The sequence below is a fragment of the Diplotaxodon limnothrissa genome, linkage group LG5 (assembly GCF_057381915.1).
Source record: "Diplotaxodon limnothrissa isolate DT_005_m linkage group LG5, D_limnothrissa_male_GT1.1, whole genome shotgun sequence".
In the NCBI taxonomy this organism is placed as follows: Eukaryota; Metazoa; Chordata; class Actinopteri; order Cichliformes; family Cichlidae; genus Diplotaxodon; species Diplotaxodon limnothrissa.
In genome coordinates, this window is record NC_140600.1 from 6,656,511 (window position 1) to 6,669,131 (window position 12,621).

General features: G+C 38.3%; 1 protein-coding gene across 3 annotated transcripts in view; it reads right to left on the reverse strand.

Moving 5' to 3' along the window:
* Window positions 1-495: 495 nt before the first annotated feature.
* epha8 (eph receptor A8) overlaps window positions 496-12,621 on the reverse strand; it is a 140,908-nt gene continuing 128,782 nt past the window's right edge. For 2 of the 3 annotated variants that reach the window (XM_085353716.1, XM_085353715.1), the window contains 5 exons: window positions 11,183-11,410; window positions 3,283-3,432; window positions 2,983-3,173; window positions 1,949-2,107; window positions 496-611 (listed from right to left, as the gene is read on the reverse strand). In XM_085353716.1, coding sequence (XP_085209842.1) covers window positions 497-611; window positions 1,949-2,107; window positions 2,983-3,173; window positions 3,283-3,432; window positions 11,183-11,410 — 843 coding nt within the window. In that variant the 3' untranslated portion in view covers window position 496. The remainder of the gene's footprint in view (window positions 612-1,948; window positions 2,108-2,982; window positions 3,174-3,282; window positions 3,433-11,182; window positions 11,411-12,621) is intronic. The other variant, XM_085353718.1, reaches the window with a different exon arrangement.

Consider the following 12,621-nt stretch of genomic DNA (forward strand, 5'->3'; position numbering starts at 1 on the left):
CAACTTTTTTTTTGTCCCGGCTCGAGCTTCATTGTGGACCTCATTCTTTTCAAGCTTCTCAAGCGCCATCGAAACATTTAAACCCCCCACTTACTACATCACTCCATCCACTCTTGCTATTGCCTGGTTCCGCAAATCATATTTCTCTGGTAAATTCATGATTGATAAATTATTTTCTCTTTGTAGAATACAATAAAATCATTTGTGCTAATTAAGGCAGTCTTTTCATTTACAAACAAGACATTTAAACTCAGAAAATTTAATTGGGTTGGGAAAAAAAACAAAATAAAAGGTTGGACTTTTCCCAAAGAAGTCATTATTTACTTGTTCTGTCAGTAAAACTTTTCACATTTTGTTCTTTCATCTCTTGAAGAAAAGTCTTGGAAAGTTCCCAACATCTCCCAGTTTTCTGATCCTTTTATTTCCAGTGGAGTCCCTCGTGACCTTTTAGAAGCCTGGGTTTCCAGATTTTAGCAGAGAAACCACGGCATTGGAATTATACGTGCACCGACGGCACACTCTTGTTGAGGACTTGCGCCCTCATCAGCTGGACGCTGGTCATGATCTTCTTCTGATGGCCCATTAATGTCACCCCGAGCCTCTGGATATCCCTATATGGCACACACACAAAAACAAATCAGATTTGAAGATTTATGAAAGTTGGACTCTACAGGCCCCAGTTAGTGTGTTAAAGTTTATGACATGTGATCAGGAAAACAACTGAACAACTACAGCTTGTTTAGAAGGTTTTCCAAGACGAAGCCTCTTCTCTCTAAAATGAACATGGCAGCACAGCTTGGTTTGTGGATTCATACCAGCAGTTTACTTTCAACAGAATCCCAATCAACAAAATTTGGATATTAAAATTAAATAAAAAAAGATATGACATGGCAGAGCTCAGTGAGCCTTACATTACCCTAGTGTTACTATATAAGGGACTATCGTAATTGTCGGGCTATAAGCCGCTACTTTTTGCACAAGCTTTGAACCCTGCGGCTTTTAGTCAGGTGCGGCTTTTCTATGGATTGTCCATGATTTTCGTGATATCATAAGAGGATTTGTTTTGTTTGTTCCGCTGTTGTACGGCACTAGGTTGCCTGGCGGAAGGACATGTGATCAGACACACAGTATCGGGGTTCAAGAGTGGTATGTTGGTCACATGTCCGTCCGCCAAGTAACGTAGTGCCGTACGAAGTAGCGCGAAAAACAAACTTCAAAGTAGTGGCTAATGTATGTACAAAACAGGATGCGCTCAGGTGCGCTTTGTAGTCTGGAAAATACGGTAATTCCATCAGCTGCAAATATTATAACGCCTCATACTTGAGATGGCCTTTTTTTGGATATACACTAATGGACACTCAAGAAATTGGTGTGAGAGAGTCTGAGCGATTTAGTTTCATATTATAGGAAAGCTGTGCTAATGTAGTTTGATGCTAGCTGAAGGACAGGCTTGAAGGCTGGGTGGCATAAGTTCCTGACCCCTGGGTCAGATTTGTGGGAGGTTTTAATATGTGTTCGACTGAGCTCAGAGGCTCATGGGACAGAAGAATGGAGATGATAATCAATAAGTGTTATAATATAACATATTACCTCTTTTCTGTGCACAAGCTATGCCATTCTATGTCCTGTCCAGCAGTTTAAGGTCTGTGTGAGGTGATTTTCTCTCACATTAGCTGGTAGAGATTGTAGAGCACCTACACTACTACTACTACTACTACTAATAATAATAATAATACATTTTATTTGAGGGCGCCTTTCAAAAACACAAGGTCATCTTACAAAAGAACAACATTAATAAAAGAAGCAATAGTCATAAAATACATAAAATAAATTAAAATTGCAAAGCAGAACTCTACAACAGGTAAAATCAGCACTAAAGCTGATTTTACTACATCTAACAGCTCACTACTGCCTCTGAGCTGCTGAGACTTCCCCAGGAAGCGCTTACCCTTGGTTCATGCTTATGACGTGACCCAGAGTGTGGTACCCCCCAGCTGCAAAGTGTTCCTTGTAGCGGCTCATCTTTATGGTGTCCAGCCACTCGTCTACTGAGTTACAGCTGCTGAAGTCAGGGATAGCTCTCTCCATCAGTGTAGGACTGTTTAAACTGCAGCGAATAAAGACAGATGGCAGTGGATCAGAAGTGGAAGAGACAGGAAGATGTATCGGAAGACAAAAAGATTAGTTGAAGGCAGCTTGAAAAGGAGAGGAGTCAAAAAGTGAGCAAGGGGGAGAATCCTGAGGGAAAAGGGGCTTTTGAAATGCACGAGTATGTGAGACAGGAAATCGATAGCAGTTAAAATGATTGAGAAGAGGTGGTGACCGTGGTTGCAGGATGGCTGCTTTGGGTAGATTAACACAGGGAGAAATGTTTAACACTCCTCCTGCTTCTCTGCCTCTTAATATTCCTACTGTTTCTCTCACCTCACAGTGTCATGCACCATTGACTCCATAGGACCTGAGATCTGAACTGAGCAATTTACACAGGTCTAGCTTTAGCCTGGGTGTCCTTTCAAACCTGCTCCCAGATTCACTATGGATCAATGTCAATATCACAGCGAGGCTTTTACTTAATGCACAGCGCGTCTATCAGAGATGAGCTTATTGGAAAACGAACATGACCGCTCACTTCGTTTGCCAGACAACTTTGAGGGAAACTTTAGGCTGCAACTTTATCCCACCGCGCCCATGCTTGATAGCAGCGGGATGAGATTGGATTTACTCTGCTTCCCACACCAGGATGGTTACTTAGTAGCTTAACAGTCAGTCACCATATATGGTCCCGGAGATCATCTTCTCAGGCCCTCGCAGGTGGTGTCTTGCTTTGATTTGCAGTTTAATCCGCTAATCACATGAACCAATATTTGATTACATTTTGGCGAGCTGTCTTGCCAAATTAAATCAAAAAGACTCCTCGGCATGTGACATAATGCACTCATGTTGTGCCGCTGCAAATATGGATTTATTCCGTTGCCCACCTACCTGCAGAGTGTGTCCATAGATTTCAGGTTCTCTGGGTTGCGGATTAGCTTGTCAAGAACGGTGACTATCTGGCAAAAACGGGGCCTCTCGTTGCGATCCTTCTGCCAGCAATCCAGCATGAGTGTGTGTAGAGCAGCAGGACAGCCCATAGGAGCAGGCAGCCTGTAGCCCTCCTCAACAGATTTGATCACCTGTACATGTCCAGCAGAATATGCATAAGGCTACAATGTGTAGCATAAAAATAAACATCACATTATCTCTGGTCGCTAAATGGTATTTAAATCAGCAAACACCACTCACATCTCTGTTAGTGAGATTCCAGTATGGTCGCTCTCCATAGGACATCACCTCCCACATGACCACGCCATAACTCCACACATCACTGGAGGAGGAGAATTTCCTGTATGCGATGGCCTCTGGAGCTGTCCACCGGATTGGGATTTTTCCACCCTGCCAGGAAGACAAAAAAGTTCAAGCAAGGATACAGAGGAGATTTGGAGAAAAAATGTAAGACAGACCACATCCAGAGCTAAACGTTTCACTGCCATTGTGTCCGCAGAGCCTGTGTCCTGTCCCAACCCTAACACATCCTGCTATTGTACACACACACACACACACACACACACACACACACACACACACACACACACACACACACACACACAGATGGATATCCTAAATAAGCATCTTTAAGTGGGCTAAATAGATCAGAGTAAACTAACAAATGAAATGCTGAAATAGCTTAAAGTGTTGGGTAAATAGTTAAAATGGTCTAATAATACTAAATTGCTAAATACTATTTTTAATTGGTTGCCTAAAAGTAAAAAATAAAATGCATAAAAAGTTTATATATTAAATTGTTATAGTGGCAGTAAAAAAGTCGCTTAAAGTATTTAATGAGTCGCATTAATGGATAAACATAAATACTAAATCAAGTAGTGGGCGAAAGTGTAGTGCCACCCTTCATCACTTTTTATTTTGCTAGGAAAATGGAAAATAGTTTCAGCAATCTATTTTAAAAATGTGCAAACATAAAAGCACAGCCAGAGTTTCTACATTTCGAACAAACTTGAAATTCGATATTTGGTATGATGCACTTTTCCTCGTCCTCACAGCCTCAATTTGTTTAGGTACCCTTTCAAGCAATTTCTTTAAATACTCTTCAGGAATAGTTTTCCGGGATTCTTGAAGGTGCTTCCAAAAGCTCTTCTTTGGACCTGAGATCTGAACTCTGTCAAGATGATCTCTTACTGCTTCAGTCATGTTAAGGTTGAGGCTCTGGGGAGGCCAATCCACGACTGATAGTGTTACACTGTATATTTTTCTATTCAGGTATAATTTTACTGCATTGGCAGTACATTTTGTATCGTTGTCATGCTAAAAATAGAAACAGAAAAGCAGTTCTATTCAGATGATACACAGCTTTATTCATTCATCAAGCCAGAATATACAAATCAATTAATGTCATTAAGGACAGGCAGTCCCTAATGACATAAAGGGCTCGATTACCTGTAAGTTCTTATTTCTAGATTCAGGCAAAACTGAGTTTATTGTACTCTTGAAACTATTAGAAAGATGGTGTCTAATCATTTTAGATGACATTGCTCCTGTAACTCTGTCAGGAGTCTTGGAGTTATTTCTGATCAGGATATGTCCTTCAGCATGCACATTAAATAAAAATGTGCATAGCTAAAATGAGAAATTCCTATCTCAGAGTGATGCTGAAAAACTAGGCTGGACTTATGTAATTCATTATTATCATTCACTCTAAAAGCTCCCTGAAAAGTCCTCAGTTAATCCAGAATGCTAGAGTGAGAGTACTAAATCTGCTAAATAATCTGGGGATAGAAAACAGGCAAATTTCTCCCATATTAGCTTCTCTTCCTTGGGTAACTGTTAAATTCAGAATTTAATTTAAAATCCTTCTCCTTGCATACAAAACCTTTAATTATTAGACAAAAACATTATAGCACCTTATTATCCTAAAAGAGCTCCACGGTCTCAGACTGTTGGCCTACTTGTGGTCTTAAAGTATTCAGAAGTAGTATGAGAGGCAGAGCTTCAGCTGTCCGGCTCCTCTACTGTGGAACCTGCTTACAATTTAGATTTAGGAGTCAGAGACTCTTACTCAACTACAATAAATTGACTAAATAGCTTAAATGAATGGATAAAAAGCACCAGAATTTAGTTTCAGTTATTAGATAAATGGATAAATAGTTTACTAATCAATAAAGGGTTAAATTGATAAGCTAAAAGTAATTTGAAAAGCTTGCAGTAGTTGTGGCAAGAAGTAGTTAGCCTGAATGTTTTTGATAGTTCTCAGCAATGAATAAATTGTTTAAATATAGTCAATTTAATAGATAAGTAGGTAAACATGTCATTAAAGGATAAATCAGTATCATGGTTAGCTAAAACAATAGATGCATAGTTTCAATCACTTGCAGTAGTAATTTGTATATTTTTGAAAATAGTTATTTAGCAGATCTATTTAAATAACGAGTGGTAAAGTATTATCAGACCTACATAATGATCATTTGAAAACACTTTACAGGAAAAAGTGAAACAAATGGAAGTGGTTAAAATAGACTAGACTTATAGGGTTATATAAGCTGGTGGTTTTTATCCGACAAGGCTTTGGGGGCTTTGTCTGAGAAAAGGATTGAGAACTGCTGCCCTAGAGCACCAATAATGTATATTAAAACACACATGAAATTTAGCTGTCATGTCATGAGTAACAGCTTTTGTGACCATTTTGAAGGAAAAAGTAGTGATGATGTGATTAGGGATTCTGCTAAGGGTTTCAGTATAATATAGGAAGAAAACACAGAGGCACACACACACACACACACACACACACACACACACACACACACACACACACACACACACACACACTTCCTTTAAGTAAAAGTGTCTATCTGTAGCTAAAACTTCAATGGGAGGACAGCATTTAAATACTAAAGCTACTTAAAGCCTGATCTGAAATGATATTTTAAAATCTTCAACTGTATTGTAGGATGTTAGTCAGATATCAAAAGTGAAAAGTAATGACATCAATAAAAGAGATTTAGCAACATAAAAAGAGCAAAACATTTTAACCATGGAAGGAACCTCTAGTTAAATAAAATCACTACTAAAGTAAAACAGATTCATAAATGAGCTACATGCCTGCTCACTGTTTAACAGCAAATGTTAATGAAAGCAGAAAATAACAGCACACACTAAAGGGCAACGATGTGTATGTGTATGTTCTCAGGACAAGAATAGACTTGCAAGTGTTAGCAAGTGAACTACTTGCATTGTACTTGATATTAAACTAGCACTTAATTAAGTTGACAAATGGATACATCACTTCCTAAACAAACAAATCACTCCCTGTGGGTAATTTTAAGCCTCTGAAGGTTACTCACCAAATATAGCCAATTACAGACACTCGGTGTTCTGCTAAACATTTAAAACAGGCCAAAGTTTCCGTACTTTCAATTCCTTCAAAGTTACTTTGCTGCCACCTTTGACTCCATAGAAGAGCTTTATACCTCCATAATTTCCAAGCAGTAATGTTTTAATCTTCAGCTACAATCAAGTGTTATTGTGACGCCATAATGTCTGTATATCACGATCCATAATCAGTTTCTCCTTCACACTGGGTGATGCTGTACATAATCACCTTGGTGTCTATAATCTGATTGCTGTGCTTTTACAGACTAATAGACACATGGGTTGAAGCCGATTTGGATCTGAAAGCACTGGAATCTTTTACTTTTTTTTTTTAGTTAACACTCAATATATTTCTTTCAAACTGGTTTAAAATGAGAGTATTCTTTAAAGTAGCTCTTTCAGTTGACTCAAAATCCATTTGTACCGCCTAATAAAAAGTGTTTTAATTTCCAGCCTTTGTTTGTCGTGCTTCTACTTTCATTCTGGTAATTATCTGATATGTGAATATAATCAAGATATGTTTTTAAAGAACAAAATTCAGTGGCTTGTGCTGACTGAGTACAAATTTAAAGCATCATTTTAAACAATAAAGTTCAAATTGAAGAGCACTTTGTCAAGCACACAGCAATCAGAGGATCCATACATAAATGAAATACTTTATTGCTCAGAACAAAGCAATATTAACATGATATATATATATATTTATACAATATTTTTAGCAATGGTTGATTTACAAGAGTGATGAGAAAACCAGTATATATGTATATATATATATATATATATATATATATATATATATTTTTTTTTTTTTTTTTTTTTTTTTTTTTTAGGGGTGCAACGATACACAAAATTCACGGTTCGATTCGATACTTTGGTGTCACGGTTCGATATTTTTTCGATACAAAAAAATGTTCATGCCTTTTTAATTTGTCATTTATTAAAATTATAAATATATATTTTAACTCAAAAGTACAGTTTTTAAATTTAATGTTGCTGAAACAAAAAAGTAATAAAAAAAATATATATCTCAGGGCTCGCAAAATTTCAAAATCTCTGGTAGCCCAAAATAAATTTAAGTAGCCCGAATAAAAAAGAGAGCATTTTTTTGATTGATGTTTTGTTTCCTTTATAATATTATACATTAAAGTATAATATTGTAAAGGAAACAAAACATTAATCAAAAAATTGTTGAAAAACAAATTACAACATTGTATAAAAATTACAATCATCAACTCAAATACTTGGTTCTAATTGAACAGAAATTTCTATGAACTTGTAAGAACTGTGTAGGACATGAATCAGTCTGTGCCAGATCCTGAATTTGAAATTTCCACTGAAGTCACAAGTAAGAGGCAAGTGGAACCAAGATCGAGGCCATTTGCTTTTTGAAGTTTGCAAAGACTGCTAAATTGTGCCTGTGGTAGTTCACTCTTTGCAACATAGTACGCTGTTCTAAACAGATTTTTCAGGTTTATTTTTTGTATGTTATTTGCAATTGGTGTTTGTTCTGGGAAAGATATTGCAGACTGAGCAAAAATGCATTTCTTGCATTTCTCATGGGTTCTAATGGGGGCCTTTCTTAAAATGACTGGTCCCAGTAACAAAGGCGCTTGTCGACTCAGAAATCGAGAGAAAACCAACAACACACCCGGCAGAACATTATGTTATTTACACGGGTGCACATAAGTGGTCCGCGTGTGCGCATTCGCTGTCAAAATAAAAGACGCGCACCAGATAAGAAGTTGCAGCGCGCGTTTGCGTCCATATAAAAAGCACTGTTTTTGTCCACTAGAGATGCACCACATCTCTGTGCGTTCATCATTTGTTTGAAGCCAGCTCACCTCCTGCAACCACTTTTCCGAGAATACGCGCTTCTTTTGTGGTTCGGACTCCTACTGACATTTCTTTGGAGGTGGAGGAACACCAAAGTAATTGCTTAAAGGAGCTTCTTCGACATCTTTAAGAGTTCTAAACAAATGTCTGTCCTCCTCCAGAAAATCTTATGTACGCAAACACGCGTTGCAACTTCATATCTTGTGCGCGTTTTTTATTTTGACAGCGAATGCGCACCTGCGGACCACTTATGTGCAGCCCTGGTTATTTAGCTCGTCATATTGCAGCCACAGAAATTATTTTGTCCATGAAACCATAAAGCTGCACTTTCTTTTTGCCTTATAGTCTGATTTGTCATAACTTTTCCGTTTTGTGGTAAGCTTTTCTTTGGCTGTCACTTCTTCACCCTGACCTGTCTTATTTGGCTCAGCAGAACTAAAATATATATCCTGCTGCTTTTACACACGCACTCACATAACGGTCAGCGATTCTCTGCGCGATCAACCTCTCACATGTTTAAGCTTGCTGCGGGAGGTTTCACTTGTCATGTTTGCATAGTAAGCTAACGATTGATAAGACGATGTCAGAGGAATTGGTGCGCAAATTATCATCACTCACAGATCAGTGCTGTCGCTCTCTATAAAACAGTTCGCACGATTGCAAAGTGAAAGCAAAAAACAAGCGCAAATTCAAACGCCATTTCAATATGTCACATATTGACAGTGGCTCATCGATGCCAATGACATAATTACCCAGCTACATTTCCGAAAGAATGCAAAAGCATTGACTTATATTTTTCCTTCCTACAATAGCCCGACGGGCAGGGCAGAGATAGATTTTGGTAGCCCAACTGGAAAAATCGCTAGCCCCGGGACGTCGGGCTACCGATTTTGCCAGCCCTGTATCTGATTGAGGAATCACTCATCTTTGGAAAAGAGAGTTTATTACAGAGAAATGGCTCTTTCCAAAATAAAAGCTATACTGTACGCTTCTTCTGGGTTATATTCTCAGCAGCATATTAAACATATCAGGTCCCCATAAGGAGAATCATGTGCTAACGGCTGTCTAAGTGACTCGAGTAAAGTTTGTAGCATGTGTGCTTGTTGTTTTTGTCTGCTTCCACTTGTCTTTGCACTAGGATGATGTCGGCGTAAATGTGCAGTCATATTCGTTGTGTTCCCACTAGTGCTGTCAGCGTTAATCTCGTTGAAATGACGTTAACTCCACAACACGGCAAATCTCCGTTAACGAGCTACCCCTGATCGTCCCGTGCGTGGTGCTGGACGGCCAACACGTTAACGAGCTAACTGCGCTAACACACTAGTTCCCACCCATGTAATTGAGCATTGCGTGGCACATCCAACATGCTGTTTTACTTTAGTCCATGACGCGCTTACCTTCAGGGTCATACGTCACATGAAGACCAAAATAGTTCCAAACGCCAGATCTAAATGAGGGTGGGGGAGGTTCAATTTGCCTTGTTGCAAGGAGAGCTTAACTTCTGTCTCGCTAGCTTGCCCTGCGCTCAGTGAATCTGCGGTCAACTACTCCGCCTAGGCTGCACTGTCGAGCACAGATCCACTGAGCGCTCAACACAGACAGCATCGTCAGAAGGAAAGTTGATAAAATAAATTACAAATGTTGTATTGTTCGATACATATGCGTACCGAACCGAAAGCACTGTATTGAACGGTTCAATATCGATACGAATATCGTTGCACCCCTAATATGTGCAACGATATTCGTATCGATATTGAACCGTTCAATACAGTGCTTTCGGTTCGGTACGCATATGTATTGAACAATACAACATTTGTAATTTATTTTATCAACTTTCCTTCTGACGATGCTGTCTGTGTGGAGCACTCAGTGAATCTGCGTTTGACTACTCCGCCTAGGCTGCACTGTCCAGCGCAGATCCACTGAGCGCTCCACACAGACAGCATATTTACGCCTGACCTGTCTTACACTAATGGACACTCAAGATATATACATATATATATATATATATATATATATATATATATATGTGTATATATATATATATATATATATATATATATATATATATATATATATATATATATATGTATGTATGTATGTATGTGTGTGTGTGTGTGTGTGTGTGTGTGTGTGTGTGTGTGTTGGTTTTAAACACCAATTATAGTTTAAGATGTGTTGGATAATGTATTTTCTACAGTTGTGGAGACAGAACAGACATGCTGTGATAATAATCTCAGAAGCTCGATGTGTTCATAAAAGTGTAGCATAGATATTTATCATTAGATAGTTAAAGGTCAGAATGTGATTATATTTTACTGAAGTTGATGCCTTGAGCAACACAATTAAAGGCGCTCCATCAATTTATTTGGGCATTTACACAAAACTGGGGCCTCAAAGGAATCAGCGGGAATCAAGATATACCAGCTTCTGGTGTGGTGCTAGTGTGGCTATTCTTTAAAAGCTGCAAGATCTTATGGGAGATAAGGCACAACAGAAGCATTTTTAAATAACGGCAGGACAAATTGTATTAATAAGCTGCAGATATAAACAGCTTTATGTTGTTAAACCTTTACATTTAGAATGAGACAACTACAACTGAGTTAAAAAGAAGGAAAAGTGAACCGTGATCTATGATCTCCATTAGCCTATACTCCACTGCTCCAGTTTTCACTGTCACTTATAAGCAAAATAAACATTATTAAGTTAAATGCATATTCTATTGTTAAAAAAAGATCATTCCTAGTGATTAGTAATATTATGTTACATTAAGTGTGTTATTATACAAATATTTTAATTATTATGTCATTCATTCATCTTAAATCATATGTCATTTTGTGTGTTATAGCAAAGTTAATAGGAGACAATATCACACCTGCATGCATGTGTGTGTGTGTGTGTGTGAGTGTGTCGCTGCATTAATGCTTGCCTCAATGTGAAAACTCACACTGGTGGTGTATGCAGCGTCTGGGTCATCCTCGAGTACTCTGGATAGCCCAAAGTCAGACACCTTACACACCAGGTTGCTGTTGACCAGGACGTTGCGCGCGGCCAGGTCGCGGTGGATGTAGCCCAGGTCAGACAGGTAGGTCATGCCGGCTGCGATGCCACGCAGCAAGCCAACCAGCTGGATAATGGTAAACTGGCCATCGTGTCTCTGCAAGAAGGAACAAAAAAAATTTAAAGATCAGGAAGGGAGTGGCAGGGAGGTAGAGTAATAAGGCTAGATCAAAAAAAATAAAATAATGCAATGGCATAGCAGCTGAGAAGATAAGCAGTGATAATAGAAGAGATTTTAATCAAGATAGAGCAAAGAGTAAAGATAAGAGAATAAAACATGACAGGGATTTGCTTTAAGTAATAATCTGCTGTATTATCATATGAGCAAATACAGGAGCTGTTTGACATTGTCAATGTAATACAATGTTAAACCAACCTATACATGATGTAAAGAAAACTTTCATATTTGCTCCTCTACACTATTCTCAACTCCTTGCAACAGCTCTGCATCACACTGTCAGTAATGTCACTGTACTCTGAAACATGCAAACACCAAACATCAACAGAAAAAATGCCCAACATCACAAGATAGGATTTTTTTTTTCCATTTTAACAACTGAATTGATCTCTGCTGTGGTGTCAGTGCTATTTTTCAAAGATGTTAATGAGGGCACAAGATTCAGTGTTTTTAATGAGAATTAAGGTGAGTTTAAAGTGCTAAAAGTTCACCAGTTACTGGTTATGACTGGTAAAGTTAGTGCTAGGTTCATACCAACGCACTGTATGTAGTGTTTCCCTATATGGCATACTCAAATGGAAATCTTATCACAGAGGTGAGAGGCCAAAATGCGTGAGGGAGATGATCTGAAAGGCCACACGAGCAGTTTTTGAAACTGCTTATCCAACGTGTCTAAACACAAATCTATTCCTAACCTACCTGTGGTGGTTCACTAGCCATCTGACGAATGTTAATAGGGGAAACATAGTGAAATTGACAAAACACCAGAAAACTAATGAAAGTTGTGAATCAAAGCTTCATGAATAGGTTGCTTCAAAATTAGATTTGAGTATAAATGAAAAACAAAGCCTTATTTTAATTTTCCATTTCTGTGTGTGTGTGTGTGCCAGGGGCAGTTTACAGCCAGGCACAAACTCATTTGCACAACCACGTTATGTGTTATTGGAGAGATTTTAAAACAGAGTTTTGGCACTCGGTGAGTCCTGAACATAAATATATAGTGAAATTTCACAGCAGAGCAGATGGTGGTTGTCCAGTTTTTGCCCAAAAAAGACCAAGTCAGTAACAGAAACTGGGTAAAATATGAGACAATTATAATGCTGCATTGATATATGCACGTAGTTACGGTT